Raw genomic sequence first — 24464 nt, forward strand, 5'->3', positions numbered from 1 at the left:
TTAGTGGTATCTACTGTGGTTTTCATTTGTATTTCCCTAATGACTGAGGCTGAACATTTTGTGAGCATGCTTATTGGCCATTTGAACATCATCCTCAGAGAAGTATCTATTAGAATCTGTTTATATTTTTAAATTTTAAAAGGGGCTAGAGATGGCTCTGCGCTTAGGAGCATTGGCTGCTCTTCCAAAGGACCCTGGTTTAATTCCCAGCACCCACTTGGCAGCTCACAATTGTCTGTAACTCAAGTTCCAGTGGATCTGACTCCCTCACACAGACATACACACAGGCCAAAATACCAACAACACATAAAAAAAATAAATACATAAATAGATAAACAAATAATTACTTTAACATTTAAAGATTTTTATTTGATTGTGTATATACATAGGCATGTGGGTACCCTTGTAGATCAGAAGCATCAGATCCCTGTTCTTTTTAGTTTTTTTGTTTTTTGTTTTGTTTTGAGACAGGGTTTCTCTGTGGCTTTGGAGGCTGTCCTGGAACTAGCTCTTGCAGACCAGAGATCCGCCTGCCTCTGCCTCCAGAGTGCTGGGATTAAAGGCATGCACCACCACTGCCAGGCCATCGGATACCTTAGAGCTGGAGTTACAGGTGGTTGTAAGCCACCCCATGTGGTTACTGGGAAGTAAAATCAAGTCCTCTGAAGAGCAGAAAGTGCTTTTAATTGCTGAGCCATCTCTCCAGCACTGGGTTTTTGTTTGTTTTGTTTATCTTCAACATCTTTTAAAAAATGGTCAGTATCTGAACTAATTCACATGCTGATAACTGGATTTCTTTTTTTTTAATTTGTATTTATTTATTTTTGGTTTATTGAGACAGGGTTTCTCTGTAGCTTTGGAGCCTGTTGTGGAACTTGTTCTGCAGACAGGCTGGCTTCAAACTCACAGAGATCCAATTGTCTCTGCCTCCTGAGTGCTGGGATTAAAGGCTTATTTTATGTGCATTAGTGTTTTGTCTGCATGTGTGTCAGTATGAGGGTGTCAGAAGCCCTGGAACTGGAGTTACAGACAGGTGTGAGCTTGAGCTATCATGTGGGTTGCTGGGAATTGAACCTGGGTCCTCTGGAAGAGCAGTCAGTGCTATTAACCTCTGAGCCATCTCTCCAGTCCCAGACTTAACATTTACATTGTATTTTTATTTGGTGTGCTGGGCATGCCATCCATGATACATGTATGGCGGCAAGAAACCAGTCTGAGGGAGTCAGTTTGCTCTTTCCAGGTTGACAGGCTTAGAGACAAGTGCTTTACACACTGAGCCATCTTGCCAGCCCCAAAGTGTTACCTGTGCAACATCACCTGAGTGGTTGCCAGATTCTGTCCCCAGGAGCAAGGGATGAACCTGGGACCTCATATAAGCCAGTCCAGTGTTCTGCCCTCTGTTAAAATGCAGGCTGTCAGGCAGAACTTAGAGATACTTTCTAGTTCTGAGTTCATAAGAGGGTGGTGTTTTCTTTTTTTTTTTTTTTTCGGTTTTTCGAGACAGGGTTTCTCTGTGGCTTTGGAGGCTGGCCTGGAATTAGCTCTTGTAGACCAGGCTGGTCTCGAACTCACAGAGATCCGCCTGCCTCTGCCTCCCGAGTGCTGGGATTAAAGGCGTGCGCCACCACCGCCCGGCTGCGGGTGTTTTCTTATTGGTTGTGTGATGTGTGATACATGTGCAAGGGTCTGAGGACAACTTAGTCCACTCTTACCGTTCCTCGGTGTTGGGGATTGAACTCAGATCCTCGGGCTTGACAGCATCGTTACCGGGTGAGTCACCCTGCAGGGCCCATCATAGTATTTTTCTAAAGTGGAACTCAAAATTACACCGGAGGGGGCCGGGCGTTGGTGGCGCACGCCTTTAATCCCAGCACTTGGGAGGCAGAGGCAGGCGGATCTCTGTGAGTTCGAGGCCAGCCTGGTTTACAAGAGCTAGTTCCAGGACAGCTTCCAAAGCCACAGAGAAACCCTGTCTCGAAAAACCAAAAAAAAAAAAAAAAAAATTTACACCGGAGGAAAGCTGAACAAGTAATAGGAAAAGCCTGCTGGCTGTGGTCTTTTGGTAATAGAGGATCACGAAGAGCAAAGATTTGAGACACAAAGAAGCTCTCACTACCATAGTTTAGGACCAAGGAACTCATAAAACAGGAACTGGTGGCACAGGAGTCTGGGGTATGCGACAAAGTCAGTTTACAAGCAGGTCTTCGGCCCCACGACCTTGGAGTGAAGCTTCTGGGGAAGCAGTGAACTATTTAGAGGAATCCATGAGAACACAAAGCCCTGGAAGATGGAGGGGTCAGGGGTGGACGCACACCTGTGAATTCTCTCAGAGAAATCAGGATGGTGAGCTACTTCGTGACTGAGCAGCCCCAGGCCTATTAGGGGTACGTAAAAACTATCATATTGTGTTTGAGAGGGTCCGTTCCCGCGTTGCCATTCAGAAAAATTGGTAAACTATTTTAAAACCAGTTTGACTATAAAACGATCATCATAGAAACCCCACATCGCAGGTCTTGCGGGCGGCATCTGGGTGTGCACTTTAGCAAACAGGCCAGATAAAGTGCTCTCCAGAACGCACAGCGATGGGTTCAGGGGCTCGGAGGCCTCACGCGGCCCATGCCGGCTATAAATTTCTCCAGTCTGTAGAAGGCCACACCATGCAAAGTGGCTCTCTGAATGGCAGTCTCTGTGACCTTCAAAGTCGTGATATTAGACCCCTCCTCTCGATCATACAGCCCAACATCTCAAGTCTCTAGCACCCAAAAAGATTTAAAAACAATTGCACCCAAGGGCACTGCTCAGCGCCCCTGGGGTCCTTAGAAGCCGGGCACCTAAAGTCTGGTTAGTAAGCTTGGGAGGCCCTGGGCGCAAGAAGCTGGCTCCTTTCCGGGGACAGCGCTCGGATGTCGCAGGTCATGGCCAAAGAATCCAGCCCAGATGCTGTCTAGTCTCGCGCGGCCCGAAGTGGCCCATCGTCGTTGGGAGTCCAGATTCCAATCCCAGAACACCGAGACACTAGTGGATTCATGAAAGGGCACCACGTAAGTGACCCTCGGGCCCCCAAGGCCTCACAGAGGCTGGGGACCCGACCCAAGGTAAGGCTTTCAAAATAGCCTCAGAGCTATCCAGACTTTAAATGTGGAAAAACATTTGGCTTCTCACAGCGAACACACCGCGGCAAGTTCCAGCACACAGAACAGTCTCCGCGCGCACCCGCAGCCGGTACGGTCTCCCGGATCTGGGATCGGGGAACGCAAGTGCCCCCTGTGGCCGGCCCGCGCCTGACCTCGCGGGCCTGGGACGGCACCGGTGGCCTGCGCAGGGCCCAGGAGGAAGTTGGAGCCTCGGGGCCGAGTAGAGGGCAGGTCTGCAGCGCGGGCGTGGTGGGGCCCTACGAGCCGGGGCGACCCGGGGGATCGTGGCCAGGCCCGCTGGAGCTCGCGTCTCCCCACGTGGCGGGCCCCACGTGGAAGGGGCGGAGGAGGAAGGAAGGCGAGGGCGGGTGGAGTCACCGCACCGGTTTCGGGACCCCCGCGCCTCCCCACAGCCTCCAGGGTGGCATGGGGCTGGGCTGGGGAGTGCCTGCCTTGCCCGGCCCTCTCGGCTGCCCGCAGCGCCAGTGTGCACTTTCGCGTTGCCGCTAATCCCTGGAGAGAGCCGATTTGTAGTGAGAAGTATCTGTAGGGGCGAGACCGGACCATGTGGGGTTGTGTCATTGGTTTGCAAAGAGAGACCCCGCCTTTGAAAGAAAAAAAAAAGCGAGTGAGCGAGCGGGGACCCTCACCTCGCCTCCCGCCTCCTGCGCAGCCAGAGGGCACCGGAGCAGCGGCCCGCGCCGCTTCCGTCCTTCCCTTTCCTTTTCTCTGCGCTTTCCTCCTCCTTTCCGGGAGGAGAAAACAAATAAAGAAGAGCAAATAGCCGGGAGGCGCTCGGCTTCTAGGACCTTCCCTCCCCGGATCCAAGTTGCAGCCAGCATCCTCTGGGGGGTGAGCGCGGTGCGGTGCGGCGCGGGCTCGGGCCGGGGACCCCCAGCGCAGCCCCCGCCTGGCCGCAGGGCTGGCGAGAGGGCGCGCGGCCGGGATGGGGGGGGGGGATCGGGAGCCGGTGGGCGGGGGAAGGGGGTGGGGTGGGTGGGGAAGTAGGAAGAGGCTCGGCGGCGACGGGAGGAGGAGGAGGAAGGGAAGGGAAGGAAGGGAGGGAAGGGAAGGGAAAGGAAGGGAGGGGAGGGCGGGAGGGGGTGGGGCGCGGAGCTGGAGAGATTAAGTTTTTGTGTGTGTGTCTCTGTGTGCGTGTGTCATTTTAAGGTGGCTCGGGAGCTGCCCAGAGGAGCCAGCGGCGGCAGAGGAGCGGGAGACCGAGCTGGGAGCCATGCCGCGCTGAGGGGGGGCCTCACCGCCAGTGCCACCACCACCGCCGCCGCCGCCGGGTGGGGTGGGAGGGGCGGGAGCCGCCGCTACCGCTGCCGCCTCCCGGGTGGGCGCCCTTCTCCGTGGAAGCCGGCGACCCAAGGCGAGGTAAGAGGAGGGTCCTCGGGGAGGGCTGGGACTGCTGCCGCCCCCGCCTCACCTGCGGCCGCTGGCTGGGGCGCCGTGCCCGCGCCTCACTGCGCCACTCCGGGAGGAGGAGGGCGAAGGACACCGGGCCGGCATCCGAGGACATCTTTGGTCAGCGCCCCCGGCCCCGTGTTCACACGCTGCGCCCGGGGGTGGACGCAAGACTGGGGGTCATCGCTCGCCGCCCCTCGCCACCGATTGCGCCAGCTAGCCGCCCTTTGCGCCAGGATTTTTGTTGTGATGAGAGTTGATGAATGCGAAGTAGGCGGTCACCTTCCTTCCCATCAGGACTGGAAAAAAAAAGGAAAGAAAAACCCGGAGCGCAGCGGCGTCCGGAGGGCAGCGGCGGCGGCGTCTGGAGACGGTTTCCTAGGCGCCCCCGGCTTGCTCCTGGAGCCGGGTGGGTAGGCGCGCGGGGGCCGCTGGCGATCTTGGACGAGCGCGCGGCGCGCCGCGGGGACAATACGACCGGATCCCTGGGGACCAGGAGTCCGAGCGTACCGGGGTGCGGCAGGCCTTGCGCCTGTGAGGCGGGCGGGCGGGCGGGCGGGGGTGGGGGGAGGAGAGGACGGGGTCGCCGGGGACAAGTCGGGGCGCGCGTGGCTCGGGGCCCCTGGGGGCGCGGCCCCTGTCGACCCGGGACCCCGTGCGGTTCCCGAGAGTGTAACTGAGAGACCGGGAAGGAGGCGAAGCGGATCCCTTTTGTTTTGCCGGCCCGGCATTGTTGGCTCCTTGGGGCAGTCGGGGCCACATCTGCCGCCGCCGCCGCCAGTGGCGCGCGGGGCTCGGCCCGCCAAAGTCGCGGCGGGGCGGGGGGCCAGGGCGGGCTGTAAGGGCGGGGGCGGGCGGCGCGGGCATTTCCTCTGCCCGGCCGCGCTCCCGCGGGCACCACTTCCTCCTCTCCCTCCGCCGACTGTCCTCGGCGCCCTCACCCTGGCCGCACTTTTCGGGTGGGGCGAAGCAAAAAAGAAAGTTTGGTAGAAGGGGCTGGTTGGGGCGCGCCTTGGGCATCAGGGACCCAGCGTGGCGTGGGTACGGCCGGGTGGCCGCATTCGCCTCCCTGTTACTGGTGTGCTCCGCGGAGCCGGACCGACCCGCGGGAAGAGCCTTTCTTCTCCAGCTCGCGCCCTCCCCAGTGCCTCGGGCGACTGGGGCTGGGCAGCGCGGGAGTGTCGGCGCGCCCAGGCCTTGCTCCTGCGGGAGGCCCCGCGGCGTGGCCGGTCGCTTACAGCTCATGCTGCGCCCAGGGGCTCGGAGGCCGCGGGCCCGAGAGCTTGGCGCGGTCACCGCGGGCACACACTCGCGCGCACACACTCCCTCCGGTGGCTTGCTTTCCGCTGGAGACCATGGTGGCGGACACCGAGGGTGAGAGCGAGCGCGTGTTTGTGGTACCCCTGCCCAGCCCCCACCCCCTACTTTTCCTAGAGGCGGCCCAAACAGCGGTTGGCTCCAGGGTATCCCTAGGTTTGGGATTTTGTAGGGAAGCGGGGGAATATTTCGTGTAATCCCTGCGTGCTTGGAGGCTGCTGGTAATGGCCTACGTTGCCACTCCAGGCTCCCAACCTCGGGGAAACGGACCTTCCTGGATATTTGCCTTCTTTTCTTTAAAAATCAGAAGTGGGAACTTCTTAGAGAGTCCTTGTTTGCGAGTGGCTTGAAGGGTAGGAAAGAGAACTTGATGCATTGGAAATTTAAAATGCTAAACTCCTTTATTTGCGATTCTTTGGGTCGTGTGTATTTCTATCTGAGGTGGGTGGTTTTTGAGGGAACATTGTATTGGGGTAGAGGGGTTACAAAAGTGGTTCTGCTTTGTAACTTTGACGGGTGCATCAACCGTGGGACCTCTTTTCCAAGGAGATACCGCCTTCTCTCCTCGTGCTGTGTTCAAAGACAGTTTAAATTTTACCTCGCGTTCGGCTCCTGGGGCTGCTGTTTGCCTTTAGATAGATTCTCAAAGAACTAGTTTTCATTTACTTCGGAGAATTCTGGTTTCAGACGTTTTTCAGAATCTTTTACATCTTGAGTAATGGGGTTTAAAAAGGATCTTGCTTTTGTAATCACTTTTGTAATCACTTTATTTCAAAGAGTACTTCTTAACAGCAATTACAAAGTAATATTTTAAATGCTAATTCAACATTTTTAGCCGCAGCAACTTTAATGTTAAAACAAGGTTTCCTTTTTTTTTTTAAATAGCAACTGTATCTTAAAGTTGGAACATTGAATATCCTTTTGTTTGGCTCTAACACACTCCTGAAAAAAAACCCCAGTGCCCTTTTTATAGCCCCCCAAAGAAAAGTTAATGAGCTGGTAGGTTTCAAGCAAGAAGCAGGTCCTCCCTCTTGCAAAATATGCTTATAGTCGCCATTGAAGTTGAATGCTAGCCGTGAATGTACTCGCCTTTAATGAAACCGGTCTAATCGTTCACACTTGATCAAGTATAACATGACCAAACAAAGGAAATAAGCCAGCATATTTCTGTAGAGCATTGAGGGGTTTAGTGTAAGTGTTGATGTTGGGTCGCCCCTCCCCCCACCAGCCCCAGTTCAAGAGAGAGGGTTGAAAGCTAGGGGGATTTATGACACTGATTGGTTTTTCTGTGCCCCAGGGGTAAGGGACCCGGCCTGGGTACGTCTCTGTGGAAAGCAGCTATTAGAGGGAATTAAAAGATCTCAGGTTTGGAGCTAGTTCCGAACCTGACGAGGTGTGTTTTGGTTTCTTGTTTGGGGAGATACTTAAACTGAAGGAATATATCCACCCCCCACACCTTGTAATGGCACGTTAATAAGGGAGAGGAGAGGGCGGTGTGGTGTGCCCTGCTGAGGGGAGCTACTACCACGTGAGTTATTTACGGTTTCACTGGGAAGCTTTGAAACTGGCCCTTGAATGGGTGTTCTTGTGGGGGAGGGGCAGGGTGAGTTACCTTTTCTTAGCTGTGATTTAAAAAAAAACCTTTGTCCCTCAAATACATTTCCTTTCTAAGCTTGAGTTGCAATTTATGTGTGGGATTTAGTCCTCAACTTAAGTGAGGAAATGTCTGTAAAATGCAAAAGTGTCACTTCAGAGTTGAGAAAGTTAAAAAAAAAGTTCATTCACCAAAAAAAAAAAATCCAAACAAACACTGCCACTGGGGGAAAAAAGCACCAGTGACATACTTTGTGAAATATTTTAGCCTTTTAAGACTCGGGCACACCTGTTCCTGTCCCTGCTGAGTCGTTTGCTTTCCTTGGTATTGTTAATCTGGCTTTTGTACACAAGATGAAACAGTAAAACTTGCTAGTGGGATAATTATTAACTACTCCATCCGTTACCCTTTCAGGGAATAATCAATAACTTCACTCTTAACTTGAAAAACAGAAAATCTACTCCTGTAAGTCTAGAAAGTGTTTTAAAGAAAAACTGAATTAGAAGAACAAGCATGGAAACAACAAACTAGGAAAATGAACATGTACCATTTTCCGTGTTCTGAGAAAGCAGTCAGGAAACGTTGGGTATACTGAACCAGCAGCAGACTGAATTAAAAAAAATATTGTCATTGGAAAGTTTTAAAATAGTGAAGGAAAGTGAGTCCAGGGTGGCATGTTTTGTTAACCCTTTTTGTTGTTATTTTCTTTTGGAGACTGGGTCTCTACATAGCCCTGGCTATTCTGGAACTCACTATGTAGACCAAGCTGGTCTAGAACCCAGAGATCTGCCAGCTTCTGTTCCCCCATTTACAAGATTAAAGGCTTGTGCTACCACATCCTGCCTTTCTTTCTGTTTTTTTTGGGGGGGGTGCTACCACATCCTGCCTTTCTTTCTGTTTTTTTTGGTGGGGGGTCGAGGCATGGTTTCTCTGTGGCTTTGGAGGCTGTCCTGGAGCTAGCTCTTGTAGACCAGGCTGGTTTGGAACTCACAGAGATCCGCCTGCCTCCTGAGTGCTGGGAATAAAGGTGTGTGCCATCACCACCCAGCTCACATCCTGCCTTTTTTTTGTTTTGTTTTTTTTGTTTGTTTGTTTGTTTGTTTTTGAGACAAGGGTTTCTCTGTATTGTTTTGGAGGCTGTCCTGGAACTGTGATCACAGAGATCCGCCTGCCTCTGCCTCCCAAGTGCTGGGATTAAAGGCGTGCACCACCACCGCCTGGCACATCCTGCCTTTCTTATTGACTTATTAAAGAACAGAAAAGGACATCCTCCAAAAGAACACCTTTCAAGGAGGGCTCCTGCTGCATTGTAGCAGGCAATGTCATTTGCCAACAACATAACATGACCCTGGCATGAATCATTTTCGAGGACAAAGTTATCATCCCCCCCCCCCACTCAGTGCTTTTCCTAAATGGAAAAAATTTTTTAGAGTTTATTAGTAGAATGGTGGCCCTAGTTGTCATTTTTTACCACTGTCATTTCAGTATAGAGGAGCTGTCATCATAATGTATGTGAGTTCAGTCTAAGTCCCTCTGTTAATAATTTTTCTATCAGCTGGAAGCTGCAGCCACGTGTCCCAGGTGCCTGATGCAGGGCACAAGAAACAGCACATGGTTGGGAAGGGACATTTACAGTCCTGCTGGCTGTGAACAACTCAGTTAATACTTCCGTGTCCAGGTGGCAACAGTTCCATCATAGACTGTGGAACACAATTTTGTAGTCTTTAAAGAAAAACATAAGGAGCTGGGCGATGGTCGTGTACGCCTTTAATCTCAGTACTCAGGGGCAAATGGAGTCAAGGTCAACCAGATCTACAGATGGAGTTCCAGGACAGCCAAGACTACACAGAGAAACCTTACTTCCCAAGAAAGAAAAAATAGTGTAGTTTGACCCCTTCACAAAGAAGGCTTTGTACTTAACAGAGGTGACACCTTTTGGTGAAATCTTGGGTATCTTTTTTTTTTTTTTTTTTTGGTTTTATGAGACAGGGTTTCTCTGTATTGTTTTGGAGGCTATCGGTCCAGCCCAGTCTCGAACTCACAGAGATCCACCTGCATCTGCTTCCGGAGTGCTGGTATTAAAGGCGTGCACCACCACCGCCCGGCAATCTTCGGTATCTTACTAACAGTCCTTCTGTGGATGGAGTAACTCAGAAATGCTCAAGAGGCCTATGTGTGCTGAACAGTTTTGGGGGTACAGGTATACTTGATGAATACCTTTTAGGTGTGTTGACCAGGTGGAACACCTTAACCTTTATAGCTGGTAAGCATGTCCTAATTTATTTTGGCTGCAACTTACAAGTTACAGCCCTCATAGGAAGTAGGGAAAATTTGAGGCTTTCCCCATCTCCATCTTTTGAAGTTAATTTTTATTCTTGTCTGGATTTAATGGAATATGTGTCATAGAGTTATGAAAGGTTTTTTTAAAGCCTATCTCTTGAGTTTAGAAAATTATATTTAATAGTGGCCAAAAAACTTCAGAACCATTTTTAAAGGTTTTCAGTGGCTCTTTTGATCATGATTTAATGAAAAGTATCCAAAAGCCATCAATTTGGTGCTAATGATGGTCACAAATGAATGTTTGGGCCTAATCTGGAGTTTGCTTTTAGATGTCATTATTAACGTTGAAGGCCTAAATTATGGCTGTACTTGGGCATTCAGAACCTCTCCTGTGAAAAGAAGGGCTTTGCACATTGTGTGGAAGAGGGGGGATTCACAGATGAATATAGAATGTACAATGGTGAGAGAGCCAGGCATTGTTTGTGTGGAATGTTGACAATGGGAGCCAAGGGGCAGTTTTGCCTTCTGCAGGAGAACAGAATGGGGATGGGAACCAGCCTGGCATTCATCCGCCTTGGTCAGGCATGGAAATTTGGCCAGCTTCCCTTCCTGAGTTTTTCTTAGAAGGTGGTCTTGCTGGACTCCTAGGGAATGCATGCTTTGGCTTCTTAGCAATCTGCATTCTTTTTTAGGAAAGAGTACAAGAGCAAAATAGAAGCTTTTCCGAGAAAAACACAGAATACAAACCTTTTCTGCCCCCCCCCCCTTCAAATTTGATATAGGAGAACAATGTATATGCCAGATTCTGAGACAACTGAAGTCCCGGGAAGGAACTGTGTTTGTTTTTAATTCCTCCCTGTGCCTCTGCTGTGCCTTTAGGAATAGTCACTGGAGGGCCTGTTGGTGGTTCCTGCTATTCTTTCTGAAAAGGTCTTTTGAGTCTTCATTCTCAAACCCTTATTCTCAAGTGACAGTCATCCCTGATACCTTCTAAAAAAGCCTCCATCCAAACTGGAATCATGTGGATAATTGTCTATTCCCAGGGTTGCTTCTGTTTGGTATTTAGCAATGCGCAGTCATAACTTTGAGGCCCCTTGGCAGTTTCCGTCCATCCCTAGCTAGGTCTCTAGTGGGTGCTTAGAAATGCTCTGCTATAACTGTGCACCTAACTTAGATTTAACAGATGACTGCTAGAGTGGACTTGAATTTCATAGAAACTGTGATAAAATGGTTGGATTCTGACTAATGGGGCAAGCAGTCATGTTGGTTTTATAGGTATTATGACTTCTGTCCTAGGTAATAATAGAATTTTCTTCCCCATCCCCCACAAGCTGCTTGGTGTTCAGAGTGTTAACCTTGAATACCTGGTAACTAGGTTTGCCTTGGCCTCTGGTGGACAGGAAAAGCCCTGATAAAGAGAGGGAGGTGCTTTTCATTCATTATACTTACAAAAACCCTTTCCATTTGTAAACTAAAAGAGGGAACAGACATTTATACTATGTAACTTTTTGTTTTGGGGGGAGGGTTTGGGCTCACGTAGCACAGACTAGATTTGAATTTGTTCCTGGTCACACCTGGTTTATGATATTGCATTTTTCTGGATTCTGATCAGAAGTGTGATTCTTGCATTGCATCATCCCGAATTATGATTTAAATTGCCTGGTTTGAAGACTCTGCTAAGAGAGAGCAGTAGTGAGTAGCTCAGTGTATTATTATTGGAGCACAGCGAGGCCCTACAAGAATGTGGAATACAGCACCAGGCCTCCTCAGCCCTTGTAAGTTCATCCTCATTGTGGTTCTGCCCCCATCCTATTTGAAATTTGGCCTCAGGCTATCTCACCAAGCTCAGGACAAACAAAAACTTCGTTATTGGAGTCATGGAGTCCTAGGAAGTTTGTCTGAAGGAACTAAGAGACCTAGTCCATGACTTAATGGGATACTTTGTTCTTCTTGTTCCTGTGACAGTTAAATAAGAAAAACCACCTTAATATAGAGGCTAGCAAAACATTGCCTTATGGGCGCAAACGGGCTTAATAAACCCTGGAAGTGTATTAATTATACCTGATCTTAGAGCTAAGAAGAGAGTGAGTCCTGGGAGGGGTAGGAGGAGCAGGTGAAAATGAGTGGCTGGGAGAGGGTTCCCTGCTCCTTCCCTTTAAATGAACCCTACCTAGTTGTGATTATTCTATTGCTGATGGAGGATTTTAGTGTGATCTGTCCAGGAGTCCAAACAGTGTGCTTCTCCACTGCTAGTTTCTGCCCAGTTTGGCCCGAGGAGAGGTGGGGGTAATGCCTCGCACACACTGGTGTCTTTACAGGTGAGTAGGGCCCAGAGAGCCCTTAAAACCAAGTCTCTGGGATGGTTAAAGGAAAGAGGTTAACATTCTGAACCCCCAACTCCCATCTTCTGCCCAACAGTGCCCTCGGCGATCACGTGGCCTGGCATTACTCAGGAACCGAGCTAGTTCCCCGAAGTGGGGTGGGGGGAGCGCTTGTTGGAGCTGCCATGCCCGATTGGACAAAACTAGGTGGGCTCCTCCTCTCGGGTTTGGCTACATGTTTCCACAGAGACCCAGGTGGAGGCCGAGCCTAATAGGATTCCTTTGGAAGTGCCGTTTCATTTTCTTTCCTAGTGTAGTGGATGGCCGCTATTTTCAGTTTTATTTTCCCTGCCTTCTCCAGGTGTTATACCACCGCACCGCTGGCTGGATAGCTTGCTTGCCCTTTTGGGGGAGACTGGAGCAGGTGGCTCGGGTGGGTGCCGTGGTCAGATACGGTCTGGAGAGCATCCATCGCTTTCTCAGTTGCTCTCAGATCTGGTGATGAAAGTCACTTGGGAAGAGTGATAGAGTGCATCAGACATCCATATGCATATATGAGTGTCTACAAGTAAGATCTTGGAATGTATTTTTATCTTAAAAACAGTTCACAGCCATTAATCTTCACGAGGTTCCTGCGAGTTGGGTAAATAAGTAATTCCTGTTTGTTTTCGAGAAACAAATACCGAGTTGCTTCCTCCAAGTCATGAAGGGGCTGTTTTTCTCTTCCCCTAGTTGTTGCAGTGCAGAGTTGGCGAGGTGGATTGGCCACCCAGGACCCTCTGCCTACTGCCCAGCCGGACACCAGGACGACTTCCGGTGTCCCGCGCGACCTTCCAGGCTGGGAAGAGGTTGAGTCTGAGAGGAAGGTCTCCGCCACACCTGGCCCCGCCCCTGGGAGGGGGCGGGCTCTGGCTAGGAACCCCGGGGAAGAGGGAGAAGGCATTTTCAAAACTCGACTTTCTGGGATCCTTGGGCCTGAATCGCATACAGGTGGGGTGGGCTGCTTGTCCCTGGGGTACGCGCACCTGGCAGCCCCGCCCGCCTATCTGTGCGTCCTTGGGGGGGCTCCGGACACTGGGAAAACTCCCTTTTCCCTCGCCTTTTCAGTTGCTAATCCGACCAGCAGGGAAGTCTTTAGGTGATGGAAATGGACCCCTGCTTCCCTGCCCCCACTTCCGTCCTCCTGCAGGTTTCCCTTTCACTAACTGACTCCGTGTCTGGGAGGAAGCTGCGAGGTGACTTGAAACTACGAGGTACGAGGACAGTCAAGTTGCCCCCACCTTCAGCTCAGATTAGCTTGGTGCCTGGCAGGACCCTAACTGCTTCTGCGCACAGTGATCCTGGCCTTTTAATGGCCTGGAGTCTTCTGGGAGGTGTCTTGATAGACCCCCCCCCGAGGGCGAAAGGACCACAGGGGCATTATACTTAACAACGGGACGGGATTGCTGGGTTTTTCAGTGCTCTTTTATTTGTTCCTATAAACCGGGCCACAGAGCTTGACACAGGTAGCCAGACCCAGGCCTTCTACCGATTACCCCAACAGATGGGGTGTTTCCTGGGGCCTGGGGCTTATGTCTGGAGGTGCCTGGGCATTATTAAGGGGTAGCAGGATCTAGATTTTTGAATTGGTGGTTCTCCATGGTTAAACAATCAGAACGTTTTACCTTTTGTCTTTGTAGACTTTATTCATAATTTCAGAACTCCTTGCAGCATTGTTACTTTTGATAAAGTAACAATTAGTTACTGTTGAGTCCTCACTAGTATCTATCTGGCTGTGACTGGTTTACACTAGCCTTTGATTGTCCCAAGGTGGAATGATTGTCCCAAGGTGGAATTGATGGCTGACAGGTGACTTGCCTCCTATGATCTGCCCACAGAGCTGGGACCCGAAGTGTGGAAAATTCACATTTCCTGATTGGAGGGCCTTTTCCCTGGGTGGAGCCTCCTCTCACCCCCCTTTGCTCTCTGCCATCAGAGCAGAGGGAAGGAGCAGATTCTACGTTCTTCCAGCATCCAGACAGACTTCAACCCTACCTCCACCACACAGGTTTCCTGGAGCTCATGGTGCTTTGAGAAGTTCAGCCTGTTTTCATTTTGTCCTTTGGGTGATCTTTTTGTTTAGAGTGGCACAGTCTTAGCAGGGCATTGGTGGCACACTTAATCCCAGCACTCGTGAGGCAGAGAGAGGCAGGTGGATCTCTGTGAGTTCGAGGCCAGCCTGGTCTGCAGAACTGTTCCAGGACAGGCTCCAAAGCACAGTCTAAACCAAGGAGTGCTTCTTGCAGTCTCTCCTTTAAAAGTTTATTGCAAACAAAAAAAAGTTTATTGCATTTAAAAACATTTTAAAATACATTTGTGTGTGCATGGGGGTGGGGTGGGAGAAAAGGGAATCAAGAGTGTGTAAGTGTGCATCACCACCTGCTGGTAGGTTCATGGCACTTTGTACTGGAGATCGAGCCTAGGGTTTCACAAGCTAGGTAAGCACAATGAGCTGTATCTCATTGTTTTTCTTTCTTAGATTTTCAGGTTGACCTTAAATTCACTCTGCAGCCTCAGTCTGCTGAGTAGTTTGGGTTCTAGCTACTCTCAGTCTTCTGTACTGTAAAAATAACATTTATTTTTATTTCATGTATATGTATTTTTGCCTGCATGAAAGTCTGTGCATGCAGAGGCCAGGGGGCATCTGACCTCCTGGAACTGGAGTTCTGGGAATTGAACCCAGATCCTCTAAAAGAGCAAGTCAGTGATCTTAACCATGGAGTCATCTCTCCAACCACTCTTCATTGTAATTTTAAAGAGACTATTCAGAGCTGAGATCTCTGGAAGCTTCTGGCTGGCTGTGTGGAAAGAATTTCCGGGATTGCAGACCCACTGCTGACCTGTATGCCCCACTCTCCTAAAGATGCATGACCCCCCATGAATACATGGACAGCTCCTAGTGCTGAAGGACAGGCACCACCCTTTAAGTAGTTACGACTTGAATTTCCACTTTGTAGGCTGGGATACCGTGGTCTTATCTCAGTGCCCCTCCCTTGGGGGGTGGCACCAGTGGGGTGAACCCTATACCCTACTGTTTCTCAATTTCTGTACATAGGTATTTGGAAGCTGGGCAGGGTACCCCTCTAAGGAGGATGGGATGGTGTTCCAGCTCAACTCCTGTAAAACCAGTAAAAACTTCCTTTCAAGGAAGTTCTAGATTATAGCCTTGCATTTGTGTAACACTGGCCTTAGCAAGGAATTTGAGTGAATTCTCCAGAACAAAAGGATTAGTCTTCTTTTCAAAGTGGCGATCAGTACTGAAAGGGAATGGCACGAAGTTGGGTGTGTCCTTAAAAATCCAGCCCTGCCCCTGTGGTGATTAACTCAGCTCAAAGGCACCCAGGGCAGGAGCTCTGGGCCTAAGGTCCCCACATGGTGGGGATTTTCCTGAAAAACAGGCTCCCATCAAAAGAGTAGTACCTTCCTGCTCTGTAACCCTTCCTTCCCTGTCGAGAACAGGTGCGGGCCTGTGAGCTGGGAAAATCCCTTTAGTTATGCTGAGGAGGGGTATGAGCCTGGGGGTATGAGTGGGGGCTGGGGACACAGTAGGTTCGACCCTGACTCAGGACAACATGCTGGAAGGTGTCTCTTAACAAATTACTCTTGTTTGCCCTGGTGTCCTGGCCCTGCTCCATCTTGGGTAATGATTGTATTACTGTCTAGCTTAGGTCCTCCCTTCCCCCACTTTTCAAGCAGGTCTCCATTGTGCTTTACCTCACACAGAGGAGGCCAGTTGGAGGGGTAACCTGTGTTGGCTTTAACCACTGAGGGTCATCCTGGTCTCCTGAGTATGTAGTCTTCCCATCCCGCGTGTGCAGTTGCATTTGTTTTCTTTGGTCTTTCACAGCTCTTTTGACTTGGATGGATACCCCTACCCCTACCTCTCACCCTTGCCAGGAAGCATCCTTTCATTTCTCAACTAAATGGAGAATTAAGAACATCTTTAATCCCAGCATTCCAGAGGCAAAGGCAGTCAGATCTCATGAGTTTGAAACCAGCCTAGTTCCAGCAAGTTCCAGGGCAGCCAAGGCTATTAATACAGAGAAACCCTGTCTCCAAAACCAAACAACAACAACAAAAAAAACAGCAAAGAAGAAAGAATGTGAGTCTCTTCCTGATGAGTATGCTGGACTAGTGGGTCATTCCTTTCCAAGCTGGTCAGGTGTACCGCAGGTACTCTCACAAACTCACTTGAGGTTACTTCTGTTTTTGTTTTTTCCCTTAATGACTGGGAATTTTTTTGTTTTGTTTTGTTTTTCGAGACAGGGTTTCTCTGGCTTTGGGGGCTGTCCTGGACCTAGCTCTTGTAGACCAGGCTGGCTGGTCTGGAACTCAAGAGATTCGCCTGCCTCCAGAGTGCTGGGAATAAAGGCATGCTCCACCACCGCCCGGCCACTTATAGCTGTGTTTTTGTGTACAAGGATCACAGGGATATAGTGATTCCTGGTTGGTTGGGCTCTGTTCATGCATGACAGTTAGGCCTGTGAGCTGAAAGTGTAAGTTTGTAACTCTTATCCCAAAAGGAAGCTTAGAAAGAAACTTCCCAACTCCTGTCGTCAAGAGTAGGGTCAGGCTTGAAGCTGCACTCCAGGAGGTTTTCAAGCTGGTGATTTATAAACTCTGCTGTAGGGACCCAGCAGCCCACGTGCAGAGCAAAAGAGTGGTGGGGGGAGGCTTGTACTGTGTTGAGGTAAGGAAGATTTCTAGTACAAGGCCCCTTTTGACAAACCTATCTCCAGAAATATTTACATCACTAGCAAAATTACATTTATGAGGTAGCAGCGAAAATTTTATGATTGGAAGTCACCAACATGAGAGCTATATTAAAGGGTCGAAGCATTAGGAAGGTTGAGAACCACTGAGCTAGTAGGATGGTTTAACTTCCTCCAGGAGATATCGGTTAGATAGGAGAGACACCCTTCTAAGAATGAAGTTAGAAGCATCAAGATACACAGGGCTAGACTGTTGTGGACTGTATGGCAAAGAATGGATGGAAAATGCTTGAACCCTCTCTGCATTTACAATTTACCTGTTATAAGGGCTTCAGTTTGAGTATGTAGACTAGAGGTACGTTACAAGATCCCAAGAGGTAATGTTCATAAGTGCTCAGAATGGACTGATACTGGATTTTTAAATTAAAAAAAAATCTATGGTAAAATAAACCTGACACTCTTGTGCTTAGGAAGCCCATTGTGCCCTTCAAAGTGGGTGGGTGTTGAAGGGTCCCCATCAGACATCCAGGGTGTGGAAGGATCTGGAACACTGGAGAGAATCCACGAGCTCCAAGACTGACTAGGGGCCATTAAAAAGTATACTGGGACTATGCAGTGACTTTAGGGAAGGACACTGGGTTAGGTTTGCTTCTCATTGGTTCCTAGGCCCAAAGTGAATGAACTAAAGAAATGTTAAAAGATGTTTTTAGACAGTGGCATGTTACTGTGTATTTGTTAAGTCCAAGAAATGCCTAGTAAAATATTCATGTGTTATTGGAAACCTATTCCTTTTCCATGGAAGGAAAAAAAATTGGCTGCCCTCCCTGGTGGCCAGTCACCCTGGGGGCTGTGCTTGGTCCAGCTACTTGAGACAGGTGGGACCTGCTGAGATAAATGGCCCAGGGTTTGGTTGTTTCCCCTGGGGGTCTAGCTCCCATTACATGGGCAGGGGAGAAAAGACCTCTTCTCTCCCTTCCCTTGTGGACTGGCCTTTACTAGCTTAAAATTTCCCTGGTTTCTAGGCAGGAGGGTCTATGCTGCTCATGGGAGGGCAGGTGATTGCCTCATGGAATCTTGTTTGGGTCCTATGCTTGCTACATGGTAGTGAGTTCTTGGTTGGTGAAGAAGAGCTTTGGTAACTGGATCCGATTCAGTGGGGGTAGCGGCTTTGCATGTCTAAGCAGGTTTCTGATCCAGGCCCTTCAAACCCAGGGTCTCTATCCATGTACTAGAACCAGGCTGAGCATGCATGTGTCTTTATTGAGTGAGAAGTGAGATTTCATTCAGCTTTAATCCTTTTTTCTTTCTCTCTCTTTTTTGTTGTATATGTATGTTTGTTTATTTGTTTTTAAGACAGAGTCTTGCTGCATCGCCCAGTCTGGCCTTGAACTCTTGAACTGCCTGCCTCAGCTTCCTGAATCACAAGGCTGATTCTAGTTTAAGCATGAGCTGCTCCCTCTAGGCAGTGCCACGCCTCTGTGCTACCCATCAGGTTCCAGGTATGAGTAGTAAGGCTGTGAGCATGTGCCAATGTGGAAGACACTATTACCTCCAAGGAGGTCTGTCTGGCCATTTCATGGACCAGCAATTTCTTTGTGCTCAGTTCATGCCATTCAAAATTAAATTTGGAGATAGTCCTTAAAGATGCCCTTTGAAAACTGGGGTCTGTAGTACAAGGATGGATGGATGGATGATGGATGGATGATGGATGGATGATGGATGGATGATGGATGGATGATGGATGGATGATGGATGGATGATGGATGGATGGATGGATGGTCATTTGTGAGTAGAAAGGTCCTTTAGCAGATGATGAGAAGGTAGGTAAACCCATATGTTGATAGCTGTGTCATTTGCATACTTGGTTCTATTGCTACTGTGGTTTTGGTGGTAGCCCCAGAGGGAGTAATGAAGTTACAACAGCATTAATAGAACTGAGAATGATAAGTTGTCTTTTTAACCTGCTTTGCTTGAGTTTCATGTAGTATTCTAGATCGCTGCTCTCTCAGCATTGCAAACTGGCATAGGGGTGGAGTTAGGGGTCTCCCAGGAACACAGAGAGGTTCCCTGGGTGAGTGCCAGTATTCTTTAACCAAGGAGCTCTTGCTTTCCAGGTTGACCTATGCATGCTCGGTTAAGAAACTGACTGTGGTTTTGGTGGTTTTCACATGAGTGACTACTGTAGTCCCCAGGGTGGACCTGATGACTGGGTAGTTCCAGAGAAGCTGGCTGCCAGAGCAGGGGATCCCCAGGGCACCCCTTCTAGGAGTCTGTCTCCTGGGTCCTATGCGACATCATGTTGGACAAACCCCAACATCTGTATTTTTAGCAAACTCCTCCAGGTGGTTCTCCCTGTAGTCAGCCCAGAATCTGCCAACCACACAGTCTGTCTTACTTTAAACACAAACCACTCCCCCATTGCTACACCCACACACTTGAGTCTGGTTATTGAACATTTGGCATGCAAACGTGGTTGAAAGAAGGATTTATATAGCTTGACTAACCCCCAGATTGAATGAATACATTTGAAATTTGAAACATGTATTTGTGCCTTTCTGTCTTGTTAAAAAGCATTTAGAACATCACCAGACATTCCTAGGAACTTGAGAGGAAGTGTGTGTGTGTGTGTGTGTGTGTGTGTGTGTGTGTGTGTGTGTGTGTGTCTGTGTCTGTGTCTGTTACTCTTGGGACTGGTTCCATGTGAAGGTAGACTTAGACATTGAACTGTGTCTGTGCGCAGCAGTGTTTATTCAGATGAGCCTGCACTAAGAGTCATGTCATAGCATGCCAGCAAGGAAAGAAGCCTTTGAAGACTTGGCTTGGTGAAGAAGTGTACCGTGAATATTGCTGTCAAAGATGGATTCATGAAGTCAGCTTGTTTGTTTTGAAACAGGGTCTTTCTAGCCCAGACTGGCTTGGAACTTGAGTCAGTCTTCCTGCCTGAATGCTTTCCCCTGGGATTAGAGCTAAGAGTTTCCGTACCTTATGAGGAAGCTAATATGCTTAGTACTAGCTGATATGAGCATTAACTAACATTCATGGATTATAGACGCTTTCACCTCTACAAAAAAAACCAAATCTACCTTAATCTACCCTTGCAGACAGCACTATTTGGTAATAATAGCAGGCACTAAGCAGATTTGGCAACAATGTCTTCTGTTTTAAGGGTGACATCCCAGCACAGGAGACAGAAACAAGCGAATATCTGAGTTCAAGGCCAGCCTGAGCTACACAGAGAAATCCGGCCTCAAAACAGGGAAGAAAGAAATGACAGTGGATGCATTTTGTAGAAACTTATTTTATCTATTTATTTATTTATTTATTGGAGGCTCACTGTGTGGCCCAGGATAGTCTCTTGTAGACTTCGAATTACCCTCCTGGCTTAGTCTTAACTACTGAGGCTTTGTATGATCAAGTGATGCGAATCCTGTTTTCATCATTAGTGTTTCCAAGGCTGGTTGATCCTTCCCTCCTTCCCTCCCTTCTCTACCTACCTACCTACTTACAAGATCTCATGCTGGCCTTTTATTTAATTAAATATTTAACTGAAGTTGATTTTCAACCTTCTAAATGCTGGAATTACAACACCCTACCTCCTTTTCTTCTTTCAAAGATTTATGTATTGTGGGGGCTGGAGAGATGGCTCAGAGGTTAAGAGCACTGACTGCTCTTCCAGGGGTCTTGAGTTCAATTCCCAGCAACCACATGATGGCTCACAACCATCTACAACTCAATCTGGTGCCCTCTTCTAGCATGTAGGCAGAACACTGTATATGTAATAAATAAATCTTAAAAAAAGATTTATGTATTGTGAATGAATGTTTTGCCTGCCTGCATGTGTGTACACCATGTGCATGCCTATTTGATCCCCTAGAACTGGGGATATGGATGGCTAGGAAACACCATATGAATTAAACACAGGTCCTGGAAGAGCAGCCAGTGCTCCTGACCACTGAGTAGTTTCTCTAGCCCCTACCTTGTTTTCTGTTTGTACAAATGCCTTGTCACCCATTGGCTTATTTATTTTTACTAACAACTCTGTTTGACACAGTAAGAGATGGTGGTTATTTCTCCCTTTCCACCTTGTCAAAGCCATGTGGATTGATCGCCTCACAGTTCTGGACAAAGTGAGGTGGGATCTCTACTGGAGCCAAGCTGTATAAAGAGTGGCTGTGTTCTTAGGTAGTGTGTGTGAGTCTATGCATGGGTAAGTGCAAATTTGAAGTGCGTGTGCGCGTGAGTTTATCCAGTTGAATCTCTAGTGGTAATTTCCTAAATTCATGGGTGGGTTGGAATGAACTGAACTTGAAGGATGTTCATAGGTATCTTCAGATGAGGGATAGCATAAGGGACTTCAGTTTGCTTGGGTAGAAGGTGACTGGGACCTTGGACAGAGCAGCCTCACTTGTAGTGGGGGGTAACTGCTTTCTGAGGCGCTTTTGGAGTATCGTGCAGCTGTGACTGTGAGAGCTGTTGTAGCCATGACCTGAACTCTTGTGGCCTGGCTTACTGATGAAGCTTGGGTACACTAGGGGCACCCAAAGGGATGCAAGGGAATAGTCTGCTTGAATATGTGGAAAGTGGAGTCTTTGGGACCCACCAACTTCCTTTGGGTGCTGCTTTTGTTCTTCCAAAACAATGACTGTCATTTATGGTGTTTATGAAGCCTAGCACACCTATCTGTTCTCATACAGACATCTTAATAGAGATTAAGTGCAAAATAAAGCCGATGCATGAGCAGAGGTACTCCCATAAGCAATATTGTAGTTTTAGACAGTCTCATTACATTTAGTACAGTTCCCAATTAAACAGTTAGACATCGCTGGAGGATCTGTCTTTAAGCAATTTGGAAGAGCTTTGTAATTTAGAAAATCAGATAGAAATAGATGTCCAAAGTGAGGTGTCACATCAGGTTACTTCTTTGTTAAAATCAGGTAGAGTTCCTACTGTATGCTGTAGTTCCAGGAGGGCCTGGAGCTTCAGGGTCAGCTGGAATTGGAACGGAGAGGTTGGGTCATCCCCAGGCCCAGAGCTGTAGTGGGTGGGCCCCCTGGGAGAGAAGGACATTTGGTTGTTTTCTGCAGTATTGTGGCTAGGTGCATCATTCCTTTGTGTGCTCCCAGGTATTTGCTGGGGAAGCTGGGCCAAACCCCACCTCCCAGGCATTGTGGTTTCAGTTTCATGCAGGGTTGAGTGAGTGTTCCCTTGTTGTCTCAATCTCTGTAGTAAGGGGCATTGGGAAGGATGAGTCTGGAGAGAAGGGATGTCTGGGAGTTTTGCTTCATTTGAAGATGTTGGTGGGCTGTTGAGAGGTTATTATCTTCAGGGTCTGGGAATGTAGCCCGACTGATAAAGTGCTTGCTTAGTATGTGTGAAGCTCTGGGTTCCATCCCCAGCACCACATAAACACCAGGAAGCTTGGCACATGCTTGTAATTGCAGTTCTTGGGAGATGGAGGCAGAAGGGTCAGCCCTCAGCTGCATAGCAAGTTTGACAGACAGCCTGGACTACATCACAGGGTCTCACTGTGTAGCTCTGGCTGCCCTCACACTCAAACATCTCTTTCTGCCTCTGCCTCCTGAGTGCTACCGAACCCAGCTGAAGTTATTGCATATAGAAGCCATTGCTGTGCCTGGGAAAATGAATCCGTGAACTCACAGGATACTGGCGTGCAGACAGGAAGAGCACTGGCATGCACGGGTGGCAGTGGTGGGATGGGCAGAGAAGGTGAACTTGTCTTTTGACTCACTGTACTTAAGGTGTCTTCTTACTTACAAGTGCGAGGCATCTGAAATCCCAGGAGCGACTGGTATGGTGCTCATGTGTAGCGAATCCCTGGGAGGCTGTGCCACTTTTTGGCCATTTTGCTTCTGGAACAGCGGTTGGATCGTGTGGCACAGGATTCTAGGGTTTTCTAGCTGTCAGGTGGTGGCTGACTTGTGTACGTTGGCCAGGTCCCTGGTCGTTGGGTACTGACTGTAATGTCTTCTAAAAGAGGACTGCTGTGTGCCAGGTGCTGTTCTGGGCCTTTTGATCTGTGTCTCAGATCAGGGAGGACCTTCAGAGTAGAGAGGGTGTGGTGTGTGGCTAAGCCCAAACTCATCCTATGGTCCCCTTGTGTCCTACCAAGAGGGTTGACCTCTGAGAACTTCCCCTCAGGTATCTCAGGGGCTGCTGGTTTGTCTCATGAGTGCTTTTTCTACATGTCCATGGGAGGGACAGAGTTGGATTCTGGGTCCTGATGTAAGTCACACACAAGTACAATCCCCTTTTTGAGGTTTCTTGAGTAACTTGGACCAACAAAGGAATGGGGCTGTTTCTTCCTGCTTAGACACCACTGGGTTTGTAGTGAGGCTGAAAAGAGCCTGTGATGGGTAAGAGCTGTGATGAGGTTAGAGCTGATACGGAAAGTAACTTTCGGGGTTGGGGGTGGAGGTCTTTTCTCATTTCCCTGGCCATGAAATTACCAGAGGTAGCCAAAAGATTTTCCCTCACTGTGTTGTTTGTAGCATCACTGTAAATCTGCGGAAGAAGTATTTTCCAAACCCCTGCTTCTGTGGTTGGGTTCTCCTTCAGTGCTTTCCAAGGACCCGGGGGTAGATGCTTGTAGGGCCAGAATGCAAGGCCACTGCCTAGTTAATGAGCTTTATGGTTTATTCCACAAAGTCTTTGCTCTTACTCACTTTTTTAAAGGGTGCCAGCTCCCTGCAGTGTCATGTAGATATACTTGTAGAGAGTAGAACTCACTTGTAGCTTGCAATTCTGCAAATTTTGCAAAATGAGATAAATCACTTGGTTGTAAAACAGTTCTGTGCTTTGGGAAATAACTCTGCTTCCCTGATGCCTTCCTGCAGACGTGGAGGTCAGAAGATAACTTTCAGGACTCAGTTCTTGCCTTCCACTCTCTGGGTTCTGGGATTGAACTAAGGTAGCTAGGCTTGGCTTCAATCAAGTGCCCTTACCCAGTGAGCCATCTTGCTGAGCCAAGTCACTTCTTTTTGTTAGTAGAAAGGCTTAGGAAGTTAATAGAAGTTGGTAGACATTCATGCAAGAGGCTGGAAGTTTCTGGGTCCTTTGTAATGACTAAGGATCGTGCGAGTGCCCACAAGGGTAGCCCAGGCACAGCAGATGGCCATGTCTGGGTGACCTCCCACTGGTGCCCTGCCAGACTTTGGCTCATTCTATACAGCTAGTATTAAAAGCCAATCACTGAAACCCAACTCTTATGTGCCACATTAAGCCACCTGTCACCTCAAAGCACCCTCCCATCTCAGATGAGCAGTTCTGGGTTCTCACCCTTGAGGGCCTGGTGCATCTAAGGCCATGCCATGATCTTTGGACTGGGGGAGGGGGGACAAAACAGCTGCTCACTGCCTTTCCACAGCCTCTCCATGGTGTCCTGCCAGCCCCTCTTGGAAGGGCCTGGGGACACTTGTCTGTCTGTTCTGTCTGCCACAGCTCCAGGTCCAGAGGGACCTGCAAGCGATCGCCAGGACACTGGCTGCTTCATCCCCTCTTGGTCTTGGAGATAGCTGGATGGTGCAATGCTCACAGCGCTGGGGCTGCTTGTGTTCCCAGGACTCCCAGGGAGGCTCTTGGTCATGATTTGTTTGTTGAAGGTAGAGGCCAGCTGGGCCAGCTGCCTTCCTGTGGTCCA

General features: G+C 48.9%; 2 protein-coding genes across 6 annotated transcripts in view; one reads left to right on the forward strand and one right to left on the reverse strand.

Annotated features, from left to right (window-relative positions):
• Window positions 1-2107: 2107 nt before the first annotated feature.
• On the reverse strand, window positions 2108-4659 carry LOC121133947 (translation initiation factor IF-2-like). The gene is made up of 3 exons (XM_040731252.1): window positions 4458-4659; window positions 3785-4149; window positions 2108-3678 (listed from the first exon to the last, which is right to left on the reverse strand). Exons 1-3 carry the CDS (start codon window positions 4657-4659, stop codon window positions 3133-3135), a joined length of 1113 nt encoding a protein of 370 aa, XP_040587186.1. The 3' UTR covers window positions 2108-3132.
• Window positions 3853-24464, forward strand: part of Ctbp2 (C-terminal binding protein 2) — a 127899-nt gene continuing 107287 nt past the window's right edge. For 2 of the 5 annotated variants that reach the window (XM_040752706.1, XM_040752728.1), the window contains exons 1-2: window positions 3853-3986; window positions 4305-4514. The gene's annotated coding sequence lies outside the window, so the exon portion shown is untranslated. Of the gene's footprint in view, window positions 3987-4244; window positions 4515-4641; window positions 4954-24464 lie in introns of those variants that run through there. The other 3 variants (XM_040752714.1, XM_040752722.1, XM_040752732.1) reach the window with 3 other exon arrangements.

Source organism: Mesocricetus auratus, unplaced genomic scaffold (genome assembly GCF_017639785.1).
Source record: "Mesocricetus auratus isolate SY011 unplaced genomic scaffold, BCM_Maur_2.0 Super-Scaffold_4256, whole genome shotgun sequence".
NCBI classification, from domain to species: Eukaryota; Metazoa; Chordata; class Mammalia; order Rodentia; family Cricetidae; genus Mesocricetus; species Mesocricetus auratus.